Source organism: Coturnix japonica, chromosome 1 (assembly GCF_054131305.1).
Source record: "Coturnix japonica strain WE chromosome 1, WE-NBRP24, whole genome shotgun sequence".
NCBI lineage: Eukaryota > Metazoa > Chordata > Aves > Galliformes > Phasianidae > Coturnix > Coturnix japonica.
The window spans coordinates 142,555,645-142,578,526 of record NC_140663.1 but is presented as its reverse complement, the minus strand read 5'-3'; the positions used below and the strand labels follow the sequence as shown (position 1 = coordinate 142,578,526).

General features: G+C 41.1%; 1 protein-coding gene across 17 annotated transcripts in view; it reads right to left on the bottom strand.

Moving 5' to 3' along the window:
* The window catches only part of KLF12 (KLF transcription factor 12), a 266,658-nt gene that overhangs the window by 58,916 nt on the left and 184,860 nt on the right, over positions 1–22,882 (bottom strand). For 9 of the 17 annotated variants that reach the window (XM_015851638.3, XM_085536078.1, XM_085536081.1 and 6 more), the window contains one exon: positions 13,261–13,320. The exons of the other annotated variants lie outside the window; for them this stretch is intronic. In XM_015851638.3, coding sequence (XP_015707124.2) covers positions 13,261–13,320 — 60 coding nt within the window. The remainder of the gene's footprint in view (positions 1–13,260; positions 13,321–22,882) is intronic. 17 annotated transcript variants of the gene reach the window in all.

Here is a 22,882-nt window from a genome sequence, read left to right as displayed (position 1 = left end):
AGTTTCATGCTTGGCAACTATTTGTGCCACAAGAAATGATTTGTAGTGATGCTCTAAACATACAAAGCGATTGAACAGCTCCGTGCGAGTAGTGGGAAGCATGTTTCTCTAATTTATCCTATTCTTAGTAACAGGTTGAAATGCTGTCAGATCTAGGATTAGTTTGGTCTCACAGAGGAGTGCAGAGTGAAAACTCCCTCTGTGAAAATTCTTTCAGCCACATCTTTGACAGTTGGCCCATAACCACGCCAAATTTGTGAGATAACTGAGATCGCAGAGCTCTGCACAGACAAGAATGTAACGATAGGAAGTGACTATTCACTGTTTTTTCTAAGAACTGAATGGTTTGAACTGAACAGAGGGAGAACTTTTTTTCTCATGCAACACATACTTGGAACTCATTGCCACTACATACTGTAGAGGTCAAAAGAATAAATGGGTTTGAGAGAGGATCATAAAGGGTGAGATCACGTATATATACTAAACATTAAGGTCCAGAAACAGAATCTGAATCTGTATAAAATACTGACTCTTTTAAAATGTGAAGTGGAAGAGAAGGAGGCAACCTAGAGAAAGAATCACACAGTATCAACCTTGCTTTTCTCTTTCCTTACACACTAGACAGGCTACCAGCTCTGTTTGGGCTGACTTGGTACGGAGGATTTCAGGTTTTCATAGAATCATAGAATCCTCAGAGTTGGAAAGGTCAGCTAGCCCAACTCCTCTGCAGTGAAAAGGGACATACATAGCTAGATCAGTTTGCCCAGGGTCTTATCCAGCCACACCTTGAAAGTCTCTAGGGATGGGGCATCAACTGCATCACTGGGCAACCCGTTCCAGTGCCTCACCACCCTCAATACTAACCATTTTTTTTTTTTTCTACATACAGAGTAATGAAACATACACTTATGAAACCAAATGCCAGTTTTAGTACGTGACCCATGCTGTATCTCATATTGCTGCAGGTACTTACTAATATATGTCATGTGCAACAAAGGACAGCTTTAAAAATGATAAATCCAAGGATCACACTCAGAAAAGGTCAGTTTCAAAGAATCATAGAACCACTCAGGCTGGAAAAGACCTTAAAGCTCATTAAGTCCAACCACAACCTAACCGTAATACCCTAACAGTCCTCCACTAAATTACGTCCCTAAGCACCACATCCAAACGGTTTTTAAACACATCCGGGGATGGTGACTCAACCACCTCCAGGGAGCCTAGTGCTTCCAGTGCTTAACAACCCTTTCTGTAAAGAAGTTTTTCCTGATATCCAATCTAAACCTGCCCTGGTGCAACTTGAGGTGATTTCCCCTCATCCTGTCACCTGTCACCAGTGAGAAGAGACCAACTCCGCTCTCGCTGTAAGCACCTTTCAGATACTGAAAGAGAGCAATAAGGTCTCCCGTCAGCCACCTTTTCCCCAGACTAAATAGCCCCAGTTCCCTCAGTCTCTCCTCATAGGGCATACTCTCCAAGCCCTTCACAAGTCTTGTTGCCCTTCTTTGGACCTGCTCCAGCACCTCCATGTCCTTTCTGTACTGAGGTGCCCAAAACTGAACATAGTACTCGAGGAGAGACCTCACCAATGCTGAGTACAGGGGCAGGATGACTTCCCTGCTCCTGTTCACCACACCATTCCTAATCCAAGCCAGGATGTTGCTGATCTTGGCCACCTGTGCACACTGCTGGCTCATATTCAGCTGACTGTCCATCAGCACACCAAGGTCCCTTTCCATCAGGCAGCTTTCCAGCCACACCTCCCCAAGCCTGTAGGGTTGCCTGGGGTTGTTGTGACCAAAACACAGGACCCAACATTTGGCCTACTGAAACTCAAACAGTTTACCTTGGCCCATCGATCCAGTCTACGCAGGTCCCCCTACAGTGCCTTTCTACCCTCTGGCAGACCAACACTCCCTCACAACTTGTCTGCAGCATCTGGACCATCCATCTGTCCTACATGGCAGGGCTTCTTGCTGTACTTTGTTCACTCTTTTGCTCAGGCCTAATCCAACTGACAGACTGAGGAGCATAGTACGACTTCTTATGTATGAATATTTTATAGTTCCATAAGGACTTGCCATCTTTTCAAGTATCATCTTGAGTATGAAGTAACTGTAGGGAACAGTAAGAAATTGCTAAGAGCGTGGAAGGATGATGGGTAGGCTTCCTGATTTCAATGCAAGGCGCTGTAAAAGAGCCACTGCCAAGATATGTAAGTTTAGGCTTGAGAAAGGAACAGCCAAAATCAGCTGCACATGCACACAACAAAGGTGACTAAAGCAGTAATGGGCAATCTGAAAAGTTGAGAAGCGGCAGAGATTTCATCAGCTAACTGTAACGAATAAGTTTCCTTCACCTTGGTGTTAAGACCATCTTCCCTAAAAAAATCTCCATTTGAAGAGGGTACGATGTCTTAGTAACTTTTACTTGTCAGGTCTGGTGGTGGAATTGACAATACCATGGAAACCACTTTAATTTTCTCCACTGAAATTATTGTATGGCTTAGTGCTTGCACCAAGATTATACACAATAGTACTTAATGATCTCTTACCATGACACAGTGATGAATAAGGGGGATGGAAAGGGGAATTTGAAAAACAAACAAACACCACCAACAACAAAAAACCTTCTGTGAAATGGCCATACTAGTCATTTTTGTGAAATGAAAAGTAATTTACACAGCAGTTTTACAGAAAAGAGAATTATGCAGTTAATCAGCGCTGCTGGATAATTACACTGTACACGAGGCCTTGCTTTTAGGAGAAAATACAAGCTAATAAAGAGAGCCAGGAGATCAGTAATGGCAGGGCTTTGGGGAGACACTGGAGACACAAAGCTAAATAATTTAAAGCGAACGAGTATAATGACTATGAAACTAAATTATTTTAAGCTTACATTAATTCTCCACCCAATTACATATCTAATGTTAAGTGCAAAAGCTAGAGAATTCCCGTCTGCTGCCTCAGCTGCAAGAACACACAGTAAAAACAAGGAAGCCAAGGGAATGTGATCTGAACATGAGCAGACTCTGTATGCCTTCTGTGAACTACTGTGGATGTCTTTAATATTCAGAGGTCTGCTGGAGAACTCAGTTACTCTTCACCTCCCTCTGGTTACTTCTGGTTCAAGTGAGGTCTCTGGCTAATGCAGCCACCGCAGTCAATCGATTTCCTTGGCGATGCCTTTTTGCGCTTTTCAAGAACCAGTAGCAGCTGTCTGCTGCCACATTTGTAGTGGAGGAAGCAGTGAGAATCTGAACAATGAGGGATTAAGAATGAAAATGATGACTGGTGTAATGAGATTGTTGCATTACCTTTGGGTTGCAATTTAACCACGATGATTACTGATCTTTGGTGATGTTGCAGTGAAACGCGCTGTCCTAGAAAAGTGTGGGTACACTGGAATGCAGACAGAGTTTCTGGGGGCATTCATGAATAAACCAGACCTTTTCCCTTCCTGCGTTAGAGGTTATCTTACAGCTGAGCTACCAGTAGTCAGCAGTCACCCTTCATTTGTATAACAAACAATGCAGGAAAAACCTCACACAGTGCACCTAGCAAATTATTATTATTATTGTTACTTTTATGGCACCCAAAAGAGCACTCGGTACTTCATGAAGTAGTTAAAAAGACAAACTGTGTGCGCAGTGAGCTAATACTTGGTGAAACAGTGAAACTGCATGAGGTGAAAGTACGTGAAGAGGCGGTGGAACAAGAAAGCAGATGAGTTACAGGAATAACAGCAAACCACTTACTGAGGGATCAAACTGATAACACCAATAATAACACCAAACAGATCTGCAATACACCAGGTGCAATGAACATCGACAATTCTTATTCCTTGTGCACAGAGGAGTCCCTGTAAAGGATGTTTGGTGAATGTGTGCTTTCCTAGTCCACATTTTCTTCCAAAAGCATGCTAATCCATAATAAAATATCTATATCTTATGTTGCTCAGTTTTTGCAGACTCAGAATAACGCTATTTGAAAGTCTTGTCAGTTTTAATGTAAATATGACCATGAAGGATTTTCAGTTTAGCAAACAGCAGCCCTATATTTTGAAGCTTTCATTGATTTCACAGTGATGGCATGACAATGTCTGTGACTCTGTGCCAAGTCACACCATGCCAAACACACAGGAGCAGCTCACATCCCTGCACACAACATAACGCACTGACAAATCACACAGTAGGACTCTGCACACTCGCAGACTAAGCCACAAGAGTTTGTCACAGATGTATTTTTCTTAACGATTCTTCATTTAACTTTTAGGACTCGCTGTTTGGGTACTGGACAGCCTGTTGGAGCTGATGAAGCTGAAGCAATATGATGCTACATAAACCTGCTGCTCCCACACTTCTGCGCACTGACAGCATTTCCCTGTCCTCTGCAGGAGGAACTGCAAGATGCTTTGTGTGCTGAGTGCGCTGAGGACAGCCTAGGGAGGAGGCAAAACAGAGGAAGGTGCATTAAAAAGAATAAGCAGGAAGAACAAGAGCACTCATTTCCAAATACATCTACCAGTAGATAAACAACTGTCATACAGCTCCCTGCTCTTTCTTTTGGCAGCTGCATACACTCAGAACAAAGCATGCTGCTGGTGCCTCCAGATTATTATTAATAGTAAGGTATGAGCTGCAGAAGGAGGAAGAACTGAGAGGGGTGGTGCTCCACAATGCTGGTACAAGGGATGGATCTGCTCCAGGCTGCCTGCCAAATCCACTGGAAAACTTGATTTTTCCAGGGTCCACCAAGGATGCTTTTCTCTAGACCACAGTACTTCTATGAGAACCTATGTCTGAACTGGGCTTATATGGAGACAAACACAGGCTCTGCAGTCTCCCTAACTGGTACTGCTGCATCCTGATAAAATGCAGTCACTGAGCTAGTGACCCTGCCTACTCCAGCTGTATCAGTTTCTACTCCACACCCAGGGGTGTATGAAGAGGTCACAAGCCAGCAAGCAAATGTCTGATAAAGAAAGTATTCCAACTAGTCCCTTAACTCAAAGGGATGCAAGAAGGATGGCAGAGCCTGCTGAAGGTACTATTTCAGGTATGTCCACAGCCGACTGCAAACACAAAGAATAGGACATCCTCAGCAAATAAAGAAAACAGAAAAATTCAGTATGTTCTGATGGAAACAGCTCAGTTCCTGCTATCAGGCTCAAATACCTTAGATTTCATAAAGGCACAACAGCAGTGAATGAGCACTGAGAAAAGCAGCAGGGAGAGGGGCAAAAAAATTATGATGCTAGTATCCATCAGTGCTCATTTTAGCTGGGGGGAAACACATCTGGGGGAAGTAAGTTGCATACTCATTAAAAAAGCACTGCACTCACAGTCCTGGATCACCTTCAGGTTTCCACACTCACACACTACCCCTGGGACACAACACATTCCTGCTAGGGCCCTTCTCATTTCAGATGCCCGACAAAGGGGAGAGCAATGCACCCTCCTCATAGAATGAAATCCTAGATTCCTGGCTTAGTTAAAGGGCTTGCAGACGACTAGCTCCTGGAAGCATTACTAAATATGTTGATGTTTCAGTCCTGAGCTTGCTCTCATTACTGGCTGTGTTTCTGGTTTCTGTACTGCCAGAAGAGTAGGGCACTGCGAAGACTTGCTGCTGTGCAGAGCTGCTGCAATGCCTCACCCTCGTTGGCAGAGTGATGAAGGCTTCCCAGCTTGTTTCTCCCAGCAGCCTTCCCCTGTTGATGAGATGTGCTGTGGTGCACTGAGAGCACAGCTCCTTGCAAATGTGCAGACAGAAAATGATACGTCATCTATACACAGCCTTCAGCTTTCAAACCACTAACACGGACTCCACAGGTGGGAGAGGCAATTCTATGTGTACAGAGCAGAAAGAATATGAGATATCGTCTATTTTGCAGAGGATTAAGGCTACCAAGCATCTACCTTACGGCATCAGCCTGCCTCACAAATACAAACATGTGGCTTGACTTTCCAGCGACATTATCTCACATGACGGGATAGGCCAATGGGTTAACCTAAGCCTCAGAGATAATGTTTTACAGTGGGTTTTGTTATGGTACCATCATCTCTCAAATGCAGCTTTGTTTTTATTAAAAAAAATAAGTAAATCCTTTGGGAGTTTCCTCCTATATATAAATAATTAAAAATCTTTGAGACTTATCTTGAGGATTCCTGTAAGTTTTTTTGTTTTTTTTTTTTCCTGTGTACCAGAAAGGGCTCCTTGAGACCCAGCCCAGAGATGGCAGAGCCCGCACTGCTGCTGCCCACAGCCTTCTGCCTGGGGATGGCCCCTCCCAACTACAGCCTCCTTCCCTGCCTGAATAATTTCCACGTGAAAAAATAAATAAATAAAAAGCTCAATATAATTAGCAGCTCCCTCCACACTGGCTCCACACAAATAAGAAAGCCTGTGAGCGCTGCACTCCCCAGCAGGGAGGTCCAGCCGCAGCCTCTCCTTGAGGCTTAGCTCACCTCTGCCCTTGCCGAGCTGCTATTCTTCCAGCACTCTTTATTAACATTTTCCTTACAACGGCTGCAGCAGCTGAGCTGCTCTGCACAGATTTTCTGCCTGGTATGGGAGGGGGTGTTAATTATACAGCAAGATGGAGCGGAGCCAGACAGCCCCTCCAGCGAGCGGCCTCCTCCGCATGGGCTCCTTCCTGCTGCTTCTGCAGCTCCCAGGATCACCTGTTGGCCCTGGCGCCCGCCCAAGCTGGGGCCTAACGGAAATGACAGAATCAGCGAGAAATGAGAGCCAGCTCCTATTCCTGCTGCTCAAATGAGGGAAATACAAAAACAGATGATGGCAACGTGACCTGGCTGCTGCGGGCGGGAGCTGGGAAAGGATGGGGGGATGGAAGGAGGAGGAATATGTGTGGAGAAGAGAAAGAAAAAAACAACACAATATGAAAAAGCAGCTAAAAAAAGCACCTTTTATTTTATTTTATTTTATTTTATTTTATTTTATTTTATTTTATTTTATTTTTTCTGAGTCTTTCTGCTTTCTCTTTCCATATTCAGCACAACATGAAGAGCAGTTCTCCCTCCACACAAGCACCTGTCCGTGTGGAGAACCACCCACTCTGCTGCTGCTTGTGCAGATTACTGATTACACACTGAAAAACTCAGATGCAGCTACCTTAATACAAGTCCTTGGAATCTACATTTACTCCAAGCAGATACCATCCTGATGTCTGAAATTTTGAGTGGAATTTATCCAGCCCTGTAAGTGCAGACACATTCTGTCATAAGAAATGCATACTCTACCAAGAGTATGCACACCCAGCACTGAGCTGTTTCTGCAACTTTGGCCCTTAAACTGCAGCGCTTTTTCCCTCCCCAGTTTCACCAGCTCCCTCTATTTCTGTTCTTTCTAGCAACTAGGTAGGTAAGCAGAAGAAAAAATTAAGTAGTGAGAGCAAGCCAGAGCTAATTTGCACATTATGAATTATTCAGGCGATCCTGATTCCTGCACCTGCACAGTGGCAGGAAGCTCCAAGGAACAGTCATTACTCTTCTCTTAGGTTTGCACAAGATCAGTTACTGCTCAGATGCTTTGTTCTATAACTAAGGATTTCAGGTCCCACAGTAAGCAGTGGAAGTGAAGAAGAAAATAAATCTCACATTGTCAAAACCCCCTCCGCTGCCCCAAACCCTGGATAATCATTCAACCCCTTCTAGGACAAATGGCAGCTTGTATCACAGTGCTGAATTCATCTCACATATGCTAATCCAGACCAGAGCATCAGCAGAGAAAAAACAATGTGTGCATGAACTGGCCCTGCCAGATATTTAGTCAGCTGTGTCAATTTGCATGTTTAAACTTTTCTCCAGCTCAGGGCATCAAGCATTTCACGTGCTAACTTGATTGTTAAGGCATCTTTCTCCACAGATGATACAGCAGAAATGCATTTTCTCCTTGGCCTTCTGGCTACCATCATGGAAACTAACAGTTTAATACTGCTGGAAGAGTCAATACTGTGCTTTCAGCAGGGTGGCTTTAATGAGCCCATCAGTCTTTTCCATCTTCATCTACCATTATTTTGGTAAACAAAATGTCACACCTAACTGCAAGTTTAGATATGAGCCATGAATCTAGACAGCCATTATGCACATTTGCAGAGAGCAGATAAAAACCAATTAGCACCACAAATATTTCAAAATAACTAGGAGATGGTTTTTGAGTTAATATGCTAAGGCAAAGAGATGCAGAGGTATTATACATGTACAAAGTAACAAATTCTGTTGTCATCCCTACTGTATCTCACATCCATAGTTGCAGTGACTATCTTTGGGTCTTCTCCTTTATTAACATGCCATCACCAACAAGTCCTCAAGATAAAAGGTTGTCTCATTAAACAGAGCTAAGCATCATGTTTGGATTGACTCTATAAAAGAGATCTGCAGGAATGAAACCTTTTTAATCCCCTGTTCCAAAATAACAAGTCAAACACAAGCACTCAGAAAGGCACAGTCAATCCTTATCACATCTTTGCTCTTCTCTTCATGCCCAAAGAAGTTGATTCAGCTTCCTTCCAATGCTGAATGCATGAATGGCCCTGTGCTGCTCCTATCTCATTTCTACCCAATAAAAGGTTCTCTGGTTCTTTTCTAAGGTATTTTAATCAGGCATGTAAACACATTTTATTCTTTGATGCTCTTTCATTCAGCATCATTAATCCCCAGCATTAAATCAATAGACTTACAACATTTAATCACGTCAAAATGCAACATACAAATCCACAAATGGCTTTAGCTCATCACACAGTGAATAGATTGCAAGTTGGAAGCTGTGCCTTCTTTTTGCCTTGGGATTCAGCAAACCCTATGCAAGCCTTTCACAGAAGTAAACAGATTCTCTCTGCAAGCATCTGCCATTAGGAAAAAAAAACAAAGTTGTTGATAAACAGAACATGGAATTTTGTTTTTGCTCTGTCATCTTTTTAATCCCTTGTGGTCACTTTGGCCTTATGAGAAATACTTCTATTTGTTTTACAACATTTTACTGCAACCTCTTGGCAGCATGAATGTTTTAAAAAGATTTTTTAAGCATTGTTGGATTATAGACTATACTGGAAATGCAAGGCAGAGAAAACCATCTTTGCAGCTGTTTGTTTTCCTTTTTTTTTAATGGTTAGCATACATTGTTTTTCCACTTGGCACGAATGCATAGTGGGCTATTATCCTGTATCACTGTTTTTGTTTTTTTTTTTTTTTTGTTGTTGTTGTTGTATATGCTTTGCTTTTTTTATTTAAAGAGATTCTTTTGTACTTTAGATATTATTTCCAAAGTGATTTAGATATGCAAAGTGATGAGAATCTCTTTAATAGGGCAGAAACTGTGGCTGAGATGTAAAAATTTTGGACAGCCAGCTCCATTCTTTGACAGACAAAGGACAGAAACAGGTAAACAAGGATTAAGAAGTCCTCCAGATAAAGGAAAAATACCTTTCATTCTACAACACTAAGAAGCACTGAGTCTGCTCATTTGAAAGAAGAAAATACAGTTTTAAAAGTGAAATATGTGAAGGAGGTGTCCCAAAACCTACCCGCTGTCCCAGAAACAGCTACCAGCTTGTTTCTCAAAAGAACAATTTCTGCTCTGTTATCATCCAGAAAAAGGCTGTAAGGATCTTCCTTAAGATGCTCTTAGTTCCTGCCAGTCCCCTATGCAGTCCCTAACAAGTTTCCCAATGTAACAGGGCTGTACTCCCGTGGAATCATGTAAGTTCTGCAGACAGTCATGAAAGAGAAGTATACAACTAAATTAGATGGAGAGGATCTGCCTTTTCTTCGGTCACACCCGAGGTGCGAGTCTGCAGTGACTACAATGAGGAATTGCAAACTCAGACCACTCCCCAGAAATTATAAACAATGAAGAGAAAGTTTGTATCTAAGCTAGGCAAGTGCTTTTTGCTATAGGGTTAAAAAGTTTTAACAGTGTGAAACAGAGGTACTGCTGCCTCCAGTGTGGCTCAATATGTTCTCAGTACAGCTGAGAGAAGGAATGAAAATTTCATAGCAAGTCTGACTATCCGTACTTTACTACTTGTATCGGGAATCTCAGTGACCTCCAGCTTTTGAAGTTTTCCCCACTGAAGGTGATGTTTATGCACTGAGGTGCATGGAGGAAAAGATAAAGGGATATAATAGGAAATTACTTCAAATGCTTCGGCTATCCTAGATGCATTAATTTTTCATTACCTCACTTTTTAGTTACAAAAAGACAACAAAAACAACTAAGATAAAACTGAAGTATGTAATGAGGACATTACAAATCAGGCAAAGAGAAGAGCAAGAATTTGCTTGTCAGCTATATTCTATTTATTATCAGCATTATTCTCTATTCTTTTTCCTTAAAAATGATGCAGATTGTCTCCCAAATATGCTGCTTTTTTCTGTTCAACAGAGACAAGATTCACTCATGGCTTAAAGCAATCTAAGTTTACACACAAACATTTGTTATTTTAAATCCTGTGCTCTGCAGTTAATATTTGGTCTGGGTGATGAATTGCAAATACTGAACTGGATCTAAAATTCCTACTGATTTAATGGGAATCCCAACAAGTGAAACAGTGTACTTTGCCATGCTTATTTTCTCTTTAAACTGGTGACAAGTGAGATCTACTTTGAATTAGTCTAACAAATGGCAAGAATAAAACACAACAACACAAACGTTTGACTTTTAATAGTGGAGAATCAAAGCAAACTAAGGTGAAACTAAGGCAGGGTGATTCAGATCAGGAAAGTCATCCAACTCCATAGCAGCTTGACCCTAACACAGCCCCAGAGGCAATGTTGCAGCTGCCAGCTAGATAGCTAGCCAAGATGCTAGCTGAGGTGCAAGCCAAGAAGCCAGTAACAAATCCACGTGCCAATGCAAGAAAGCTATATTCCAGAATTTGGCATCTGGGTCCTCCAGCTGCCAAACATCTCCCATCTGGCCAAATCTGTGGACTGAGGTGCTAAAAAGTAGAACGGGGTGAACTGCAAGGACCAAAAGCAGAACTGTCTGCAAGACACGAAGGGTGAAGAGGCACGTTGTGCATGCCAACATCTAACATCCACATAAAAATCACTTTGTGAATGGTGAAGTGGTTGAGCAGGTGACTTCTGGATCAGGAGAGTATGGACAAAATGCTCAGCGTATTATGGGAAAAGAGCAGTTGGTATCTCTGAACTGGAACAACAGCCTCAGCATGCAGCCAACCATGGAGGTCAGCAGATGCTGAATGTGGGAGGGATCAGTTCGGAGTAAAACAGATTTGGTGAGAACAATAAAGAATGGAAATCAACCTACAAAAACGTTATTTCAGGATTTGATGATGCACTCCGCTTTCCTGTTGCCACAAAGTAAAATATCTGCAAATATTTTAGTACTTTCATAACTAAAATACCATCATTGTGTCATTTTGTGGAAAAAAAAATAGCTTTTCTGAAATTTGGTGGGAAAATATAATTGAACAGGAAGAAATGAAAAAAGAACAGAGCTGGAGATGCATAAAATATCACTCAAATGAAACACATATCCTCAGATAGCTGCCTTTACTGGTAACGTAGCTCATTTCTGACAAGTAATTACTATTCCTAAAGGGTAATAGCTCTATACTCTAAGAAGCAAGGCCAGCTGTGAGAAATACTCGCAGCAACGCAAGAAATTTTAAGTGAGCCCTAGGATTTCAGAATTTCAAGCGAGATATTCATCTCACTGGCCTCACTCCTCCCATATCACTCTGCAGATAGGCCACGTGGTCTAAACGAGGTTTGACAGATGTGACCTTCTTGAACAATGTGGTCCATTATCTAAAAAGACAGAGAAGTCCCTGTATATCTCTTCCCATTTTATGGCTTTATTAACAGTTATCTGCCTCACCAAAATACTGCATTTCAGACTCAACTAATGCCCGTCAAGCCAACAAACCTGCAGTGGCAGAGATGGTATATGAGCTGTTTCACACTGTCTCCATCTACTTATAACTAAGCATGCTGTTCATGGATCTTATTAAGTGGGATCTCATGTTCTCTGTTATGGTATGTGCACATTCACAACCAACTGTTTGAGCAAATTACTGACTACATAACAGACTTGGACAAAAACATAATAATGGTAAAACTTCCTGTAAAATAGAAACTAACAGAAAAGCTTAAAACTCTGTTCTGGCCTTAACACAGAAGTTGCTGCTGCTACTTTGAAAATGTTTGAGTAATCAGATCTTGCAATTTTTTAATATAAATATACTAGTTGTAATGCAATTAACTGCAAATTGGTGATACGAGTAGATTTGAGGAACGATTTCTGTATTTGACTACTCATTAGCAATTTGAAAGCGTAATTGCTCTTAAACATGCCATCTTCTTAATTTTCTTATGAAGATTAGATCTACTTGTAAACGTGAAGAATTACTTTTCTGCCGCAACTTATTTGCCTACAGTGAGAGAATGAAGTTGTTTCTCCTTTGGTAGTCCACGGATAGATGGCCCATGGATTTACATTAAGAGTAAATAAAGCAGTGAGTTGATGGTTTACCCTTGTCACATAATGCAACTCCAAAGAAATCTTTTCAGAGGCCTATAAAACAAAGGAAGGGAGGAGGACAAGCAAACAAGCAAGCACACTAAGAGTGGACATTTCATTGCACACCATTTTAAAACTTAATAACACCAGAGCAATGAAACCAACAAAAACAGTAACCGTACCCTTGCTCTGCTATACATGCCATGTTAGTGCAGGTGAGGTGAACATGAGGTACCCTGTAGTGTTAGAATGTGTTACAGACTAGCTGGAACCTCCCACTAGATTTGGCTGTAAACTCTACACCAGGGTATCTGCTGGACATACTGCATAGTAAAGTTCCAGAATTTTGGCATCCTCTAAAAAAAATATAACAACCCCAAACCAACAACAAACAAACAAAAACCAAACAAGGGATTGTTTGTGAATACGTCCTCCTGCATTTTACAGCTTTGCTTGTCTACTATTTCATGGTAACTGACAATGAGCCATTAGAACATACGTTATCAAGATCCACACTGACCATCTATAAATCAAGGTATTACTCAATTTCAGTAAGCTATTTTGCACAGCACCATCCTCCCAGACCCAAAGAATAAAAACCAAAACCAAAGATCAACTTTGGACCTTGCCCAGCCCCACATATTCCCCAGCCATGACATAAAGAGGGAAATAAAGCTGAGAAGTACCGCTACCAGACTTTTGTCAATAAAACAGAACATTATATAATACACAATAAAATGCTTCATACCTGGAGTTGAAAAAACGAAAAGGGTTAGCAGCTGACCTGGCACAGCCCCACATGCTCTCTCTGGAAATTGAACACAGACAATTAGGAATTTTAAGTTACCCCAAACAATTGCAGGGGACTTAGACAAACTCGGGGAACACTTACTGCAAAGTAAGGAAAGAGCCTCACCACGGAAGGGACTCAGAATTTTCCCACTTAAAACTCCTCCTTAAACTAAAATTGCTCTGTAGGGGTCTCAGCTCATACCTAAGCAAGTCATTAAGAGCTCTGCTATTAATTTGCATGGGAGCAGAGTCAAGGCTTAAAGACCCAGGTGTCACTTGGTCATCATTCCAGATCACGGTGAAACACATTTTCTCATTAAAAAATCATCAGTGACCAAGAAGAAAACGCTGATGAGAATTTAGAGCAGGCAGATATTGTATGAAGAGGGAATAGAGGCTGGAACAAACATCCTCTCCCAAAAATCTGCTGCTTCATTATTCCCAAGGTATCATAGAAAAGAACTAGCCATAAACGCTTTTTACTTAAAACTGAGACTCCAAGGAAAACGGATAATGCGCTAGAATACTATCTGGAATACAGAACAGTATAAATATAATACCTAATGGCTATACAAGCTCTTACACTGTGATTTGGACACAAGCAGTCCTTTCTTCCAACAAATCCTGATGTATTGTATGTACTCAAGCAAGAAGCATCAGACAGATGGCTTTCTGAAATAGTTCTATGATATTAGGGAAAAAAAAGAGACCTGCATAAAGCGAAGTCCATGAATAATCCCCTTCAGTCCTTCCCTCTGTAGTTTAGATCTTGAATGTACCATGAGGCCAACACCCAAGAAACCAGCAAAAATATCAGAATAACCTGAAGTATAAAAAATGTTCTAGCACACTAGTGGTTGAAAGCATGTGTACTGCAAATATGTTGGATCCTTTACAGCAATCACTTAAAATGGCCAGGTTGGCACAGCAGTTGTGGAAAGTGAAAAGAAAACTTTCAAAGTGACTTCATTTGATTTATCCAACTACCCTTTCCTGTGGCCTAACTTGCCATCTCAGTGTTTAGAAAGAATCTATTTTTCCCCAAGATTTTGCACTGCATCTTTCAAACCTCTCATGCTTCCATGTTTTGAACTGTACAGTAAATATCTGTCTGCTTTACTGTTTGATTTTGCCATTTCTTAAGTGATTCATTTCTGGTAATGACAGAAATCTGCTACTGAAATGACAAAATGATGCAAAGAATCTTTCACAGCAAAATCAGCTCTATCACAGCATGACATTTTTTCCCCACTCTTTTTCCACCCTGTATGTAGAGTCTCTGCATTCTTCAGAAGCGTGCCTGAGGTACATGTCCCATCAAATCACCAGGTACAGATCTTACACTACAACTGCACTAGTACACAATCAAAGTCACCAAACACTATCTCTCCCACTCCATTAGCCCTCAGCTGAAATGAATATGCACCAGAGGAATGGTAACTGGAAGCTATGACATTGACTGTTCAATCCCCTGTCGATTTATAATAATCCTTCAGTTCTCTTCAGGTCTTAGTGGAAAAATACTTTTCCCATAGCTAATAAATGCAGCAATATGTTACTTATAAATCATGATTAAATTTTATGCAATTCCTTCCATAACACTCAATTTTAACTCATAAGCAATAGGGAAGACAGAATTACCACTGATGAGGATGAGAAGTATTTGCATGTTGAATTTCTGGCAATGAGAAATTCCGGTAAGAACAACCACAAAAAAATCTTACCTTCCCAACAACCCAAAAGACACCAAACATTTGTGTTCCTCTTTGTTTGGCCTGAAAGCCAACTGGCTGTGGCTCACAAGTGAACACAACTCAGTCTGAGATGGCAAATGAGTTTCCTGCACCAGCACTCTCATTCTACCAATATCTGAGTGGGACAAACAGAGATTATAAGCCACTTTTTCAGAGTAAAATGTACCTTAATATACCATTCAGAAAGTTGAGGAGGAGTTGGGCTGGGCAAAGACCAGCATTAAAGTGCTTGCGTATGCAGGGAAACATCCTGTGTGGGCAGATAAGCACTCACTTCCCACTGCTCAGACCCTGAAGAAGTGCCCAACTCTTCATTCTGGCACTTGAAGCTTTTCTTTGCTTTGGAAATGGCTAAAACAGACTTGACAACATGGAATCAGCATAAAACAGGATTTGTAATAGACACTTTCCAATCCAAAATGCCAGTGTTGGAAAAAAAATAAGAGGAAAAGGATGTTGTGAAGCCACTCCTACATTTCTTTCATATCCTAGCTTTGCATTCACTAATTGGCAAGCTTAGGTATCTGGCTTCCTAAGTCAGTGTGCTAACTGCTACGTTTGTATGCCAGATGTGAGTGGCTCCCCACTACTGCCACTGGTCATCATGGTATTAAAATGAGTGGATCTCTTCTTGGCAGAAATAGGATGGGTTTTAAAACAAGTAGAAATAGGTCAGTTATTTTTCAGGGTAGCCTCTGACCTTGGTGCCTGCCAGCCCACTCCACTCTGCTTGAGTTTAGATACAGACTAAGCAAGAGTGGTTCTGCCACTTCATTCTTGATGCATCTTTTGTTTGCCATGGTTAAAACAAGACACACGTCTTTCATGTTTTTGCATGTATTGATCTCCACACTCAGGAAACCTTTTTCCATACATCAGCACTGCTATTACAAATTAATTGCGCTGCATGTTTGTCTGTCACAAAATCACAGGAACAGGAGCACAGAATAGGAAAGATAAAAACTTATCTGATCCAGATAATGAAAAAGAAGTGATTTTGGCTCAAATGACAGCAGAGGACAATGATCTTTCTTCTTCTTATCAGTATGTCAAGGTAGCAGTTCACTGACATAGTTTTATTGAGGCTTTTCCAGGCAGAATTGTGCTGTCTAACCAACACTGATGAATATTTGCTGCAGCTCTGAACCTCTTAACACGCACATCTCTGCCTCTATTTTCAGTGTTGATTTAGAAAGAAGAATACAGAAAAAGCTGAATAATGAATCACTGGGGAAACTCTTGTCAAATAGGTGCATAAATTGCTAACTGCGTAGCAGTAATACATACTGTTATTTATAATTCATATTCAGTGTCATGCTCTTGAAGCAATTACACAATGCCTGCCTGTATCAATACAATACATTTCACATCTCTAACCACTAATGACTTGAGCTTCACTCTGTAGCAATACAGTGTAGTGGATTCAGCATTAGACTAGAAGGCAGAATGATTAGACTAGAATGCTCCTGATCTCAGCTCACCCTCTGCTTTGCTGCGTGGCCTTGAGCAAGTCACTAACCTGAGGATAAATTATAATATCTGAACACACAGGGGACCCGTACAATTTAACTACTTAATGTTTGCAAGCTCTTCAAAGATAAATAACACTATATGAATTATGATTGTACTATATTGTCTTGAGGCATTTTATTACAAGGCATACTTGTGTAAACATGCTTAGCAATGTAAAATCCCAACAACTGAGAAGTTTGAAAGCTACCTTGAAATGACTGGCACTTCTTGGGACAAAAATTCATCAGAGAATCACAGAATGGCCTGGGTTGAAAAGGAACCCAATGATCATCTGGTTTCAACCCCCCTGCTATGTGTAGGGTCACCAGCCACCAGACCAGGCTGCCCAGAGCCACATCCAGCCTGGCCTTGAATGCCTCCAGGGTTGGGGCATCCACAGCTTCCTTGGGCAACCTGTTCCAGTGCGTCACCACCCAGATCTGCACACAGATCAACAAATTAACAAATTAATTAATTAACTGACAAATCAAATCTATTTTTAGAAGGCAATTATATGAAACAATCAAACATAGATACTGAACTAAAGCTAGAAAACAAGATCTTTGAAAATTTGTTTGCAATGAATAATGATAATGATAAAGACTTACGGAAAGGTATCTAGGAACCCACACGTTATAAGTAAGAGTTCTGCTGCACCAGCCTGGTCCCCAAACACCTTAATTGTCACTTTCTTTCTTTTTAGCAATCCAGACCTCTGTTATGGTTTCAAGATTAATCATCAGATGCAATGCAGTTAACGATAAAACTCCTTTGAGCTTTAACAGAGCCAGGATTCCCTGGTTCTTCCAGCTTATTATGCACTTAATTTAAATCTTCCTCTTAAAAAGAAAATATTAGTCCTAGTAATGATATGGTAAAATATCTAGTGAAGCTCCATGTCTGGCACTTCAAAGTGATACAAAATAGAGGGCAGATTTCCTAATGGCAATGTTTCCTTGCTCTAGATTCATCTATGCAATAGTCACTTGCAACTCACTGTTAGAGGGTGGGGAGGAAGAAACCAATATTGTGTAGATCAAGCTAAAAGCATTTTCATTTTTAAACTAGCTTTCTTCAGGAAATAATTTGACAATATTCCCATCTCCTAATACACTGTCATTTAAGGAATACCATCCCTTCAAAGCAGGCAGCTATGGTAATTTCTTAGTAGAAGCTGCTTTTGATTTACAGTTGCTGTCCACCTGGCACTTGTTCCTAATGATCACTGGCTGATGGGAAATCTGTTTTCTTGGCAAGAGGCTCTGAGATATGCACAAGCAGATTTCCAACAACCTTTTTAGATTAGTGTAGAACTAGAAACAACTTTGTAAAGCGCAGAATAAATAAAATCAGCGTTTCTTTAGTGAGGCATACAAACTGCATGTAAGAAGAGATTATCTTCTGTAGTAGTGGCACAGGCCCAAAGTTCAGATGTGCTGGTTCAGTTTCTTCACAAGTCATAGACCTCTTTCATGGCCTTAGAAAGTCCTGTGGATCACGATGCTTCACAAAACCGCAGTAGTCTTAGGGTTAACTGTTCTCCCTAAGCCATTTGCCCAGGGTCCCTCATAACCATTGGCGAAGTCAGGCACCTCCAGAAGGCAGATGATCATAAATGATGAGACACAGCATTCCTCTGCCAACCCTTGCCCAACCCAGCGCCATTTTATCAAAGCACCATGCCTTTCTTTTCTGCCATAGTATACGCGTGAGACTGCTGACAAAAAGTAAAACTAGAGAATAAAGAATCCTTGAACTAACCACAAAGTGAGATCATCAACCATAATACAGATGATTGGGCTCTACATCACCAGTACATCCAACTTCTGCTGATATCTGTACAGTCAGTTCAGTACAGTGACTCGAGGGATGAGGGGAAGCCCTGTGACAAAACAACCTGTGAAGAGACAGGGGACCTGCAGGCAGTTCTATTATTTTCTCAGTTCGGGGCATCTAGAACTCCTGTGTGATCTTCTGCTCTAAGGTCTTATTGAGATGGAAAAAACTTACAGCAATGGACAAACGCATCCCAGACTTGGGAAATTTTCATGCAAAAAGTCAAACTGAAGTTGACATATTCCCACAGTTCTACTTTAGACAAACAAGCATTCTCTCATTTATTGAGAAGCTGTGGAGCAGCAGTGCTACTCAGTTCTCCATGTGCAAAATCACCTCCCAGCTGTGTGCCAGTTTTAATTTGAACATTTGTTCACAGAGGGCGGATGTACCAGAGGAGAGGGAGAGAAGCAAAGTTCACACATGTATTCTCAGAACACCCTTACTAAGGTTTCCTGGGAGACTCAGGATAAAGCATCTTGTTTGTAAGTAGAGGAAAAAACTGAGGAAAAGTTCCCCATAACGAATAGCACAGCAGTAGTAATGATTGCAGCTAAAGCAGGAAAACAGACATTATCAGTGTAGAAAATGAATGGTTGATGGGAACAACATTTATAAAACTTGTGAGAGATAAAAATCAACCACAGGACTGTGAAAATAAGAGAGATAAAGAGAAACAAATCAGCCATGAAAACTACATACAATCTGAAGAGTACACTGGTACCGTGGCTGTGCTATCTTCCTGCTGGGAACTTTGCTTTTCACTACTGCAGTATCAAAACTATCTTCCAACAGAATTTAAAAACAAAGACGATCACGTTAGCATTAATGTATCAATCTCATAACACAGGCAAAGAGAAGGGGCAGCAAGGTCAAAGCCCACAGTCTCATTTTCAAGCAAGCATTTGGCAGCATCCAGCGCAGCACAAAAGGAGTTCAAACAAAAGGTCACCGTGGTCACATCCAGATGACAAATCACATTTCTATGAAGTAAGTGCAGCTATAACTACCAGTATTCAAGACTTCCTTTCTGAATTTTCTCTGTCACTCTAGAGAAACAAGAAGCTACCTTAAGCAACACCACTTTACATGCACTGTACATCTTCTCCGTAACATTATCTAAAGAAGAAAAAAAAAAAAAAAAAAGGTTTCATCCACTTACATCCCACAGTGAGGAAAAAAAGTCAATAGGAAAGGTATTTCTAGATTATTATTATTATTATTATTTTAACCAATACATTTATCATAAGTTCACATTACAATTCACCCCCTGCCCTCCCACTTCGGCCCTCAGTCTCTGCATGTAGGGGAGATGACTTGGCACATGTTTTTTTTGGGGGGGGGGGGGAAGAGAGCTGCATGTTTTGAGACACTGAAGTTATGTGGTACAAGCACGCAGGACAAGAAAGAGATGAAAGCCATGTTCAAAGTTTGTACTGCTATGCACCATGGGGGCTCCTGAGACCAATTGCATCACAGCTACCCAGGGGTGGGAGGGCCGCCAGGCTGAAGGAACAGCCTCCAACCTTACAACATTTTACTGGTCTTCTCGGTCTTGACTAATGCTTTCTCTTTCCTTGCCTTCATAAAGATTTCTGGAGTGTGTCTGAGATTTGATTCTGAATATACAACGCCACTCTTGCTGTGCAATAAGCACCCAGTGGTCTCAGGCACATAGAAGCAAATCTGCTCTTTGTTAGAGAGCTACATGTCAGAATGAGTTTGTAAACCATGCTAGAAAAAGGATGAAATGCTGCTTACAGTGCAAAGCTCACTGAAATCTACATATTGAGGCAATATTTATTACCAGACAGAGCAAATTATCTAAGATTAATAAATTATTTTTAATCTAAGATATGGTAAGGCACGGGAACTGCCATAAAGCAGCACTCTCACATAAAGAAATTTCACCCAAGTGCTTTGCTTGAAATAATGACTCTGTTTATCTATAACTTTACATTATTGATTGGGTTTGCTGAGCAGAAGTGGGACTACAAAGTCATTCCAAACCAACTAATGAGAAGTCTGCAAGCTCTGCCAATACAACGCTTGCAGCAAGAAGGCAATTTCCCTGAGAAAAAATAGTCATACTTGGTTATTTTACAAATATGCAACCAAATTACATTTCTGTTTAAGTAAATAAGAACTAATGCCAAACATGTGGTTCTTAGCATCTAACTGTCGGAATTTTTCTGGTAAGATTTTTCTCCTAGTAAGATTATAATGGACCTGAAACAAAGCAGAAACACAGGAGGATGCCTTCAGTTTTACAAGACATGAAAAGCAAAGCTGTCATATAGGCATTCCAGACTATCCTGTAACCTACTCACATAAGGGGAATTTCCAAGGCAACAAGCTTAAAATTGGCTATATTAATACAATTCCCCCTTAGACACTGACTAGTTCGCTCCAGCTTATGGTTAATTCTTGGTGTTACTCATCCATCTTAGCAGGTTTAGACCCAAAGGAAGACACTGGCACATGCAGCACCAACACTCCTGGTTCCACACTGACCCTCAAGTCCAGCCATGGGCTGACTTACCTTCACTTGGTACTGGAGACCTGCAGAGCCAATGTGCACACCCTAAACAGCTGTGCACGTGGCCTCCCTAAATTACATGGTTCTCTTTCTCCCTAAATTAGACAACTAGCATTGGTCAAAAGAATTACCAGCTGGGCTCATCTCCTGCTAGCTGCTCCATATGCTGGGAGGTCAGATAATGAGCCTGGATGCAGATATCTGTGTTGCAGATGTCTAATTAGGCAATTGGAGGATAAGGGCCAACAGGCAAATATATATTACACAGACGTGTATTTATAATCCTTATGAAGGACAATTTAAAAAATGTATGAAACCCAATCAGAAAAAGGTCAAATGCTGCCTGGCACCTGCCACTAGCACATACAAACTAGGCTTGGCATTTTGTTAATCAAGGACAACAGGAATCAAATACTGAAGAACAGGATACTGACATCCCTTTGGAGGCAGCCATGCTGGACTCGCCAGCCAGTATCCTCCATGAAGAGAATACTCTAACCAGTCATTGGTAGCCAAGTAACTATCCACAAGAAAGCACTTCTTATATACTGCTTAGGAAAGATCACTTTCTAAAGGAGAGTCTTCTAGACTCTAAGGTCAACCTACCTCATCTCAGCACTGAGCTTAGATCCACCTGAAACACTCGTTCTTTGCATGCACCTACGCTGCCCAGTTACTCAGGGAACAGGAGGTGCCTGTCCACGTCTTCAGAGGAAATTCCTGTCTGCTAAGTTTAGATACTAAATTGAGGATCTCCCTTTGGAAGGCTTCAAAGGCACTTTCTTCTCTGCAACAATGGGATACAGAATGCAGGCTTTTAATTTCAGTGGATTGCTTTGCTAGACATCTAAAATTAAGGTACATGCTTGATGACAAAATCATAGAATGGAGCCTGCCCGTGAGGCAATGTATTATAGACCAAGGAAGAAATGAATTGAATGGAGTCAGTATAATGTGCTAACATCTTTTCCTTCAGCTCAGCAGCTGTATGCATAGCGTCTGCGACTGAGAATGAAGTAAAAAATAAGACAAATTGCAGATCACAGTCAAATTAAATTTTCCTAATGGGGCTTTTGAAATAAACTAACAGATTACTGTTTAAATAAAACCTGGAACAAGGATGAGTTGATGTTACATTATTAAATTTCTTAATTTAATTCTTAAGCTCCAGAGCCAGCCAAGTAATATTCAACACATTTTCCTTCATAAATTGTGGAATGCATTATCCTAAAAAAGCTTTTCATGGTTTGACCGATTCTCTAAATGTTCCAGCAATATCAAGCACATAAAATCATATCAAGCACCTTCCTGCCACTCATATATTAAAAGTGTTCAGTAGCTGTCCATGCCTTCTTTTCTTTAATTAGGCAAAACTATTTAAAATAAAATCATGATGGGTCATATTATTTTTCTGTCTTATTATGTGTGCTATAAACTGAGAAAAAGAAAAACTACTTGGCACTTCAGGGTTGGGTTGTTGTAACCAGCACATTCAAAATATGTGTGAGGCCTGTCAGTCAGTCAGCAGCAGCACTTGTGAAGAACTGTTTCCTTCCTCTATCACTGTCAGAACAGGAGCATGCTAATTAAAGTGAAAGCCAGCACACTGCCTTAGCCATAACTCCCTCTCTGCTCAGGGGGAATACAGATTTGAGGATCTCTATTACAGCGCTTGACCCAAAGATGATTTAGCAGGTGTCTGATCAAAGTCCTCCCAAGCTGGGACAGGTGGACTGGTTCAGAGAGGCAGCATGGCTGCATGCTCTTAAAGGATCTCAGTACCTGCTAAGTCTGCACTGGAGAATCATTATTGCCAGCCTTCCCCTGCGCAACACATCTTCCTTTCTGTACCCTTGAGCGGAATGGTGTGTTACAGTGGGAATGAGGTGATGTGAGGAACACCGCAGGAAGAAAATTCATGTCCCAAATGCCTGAAC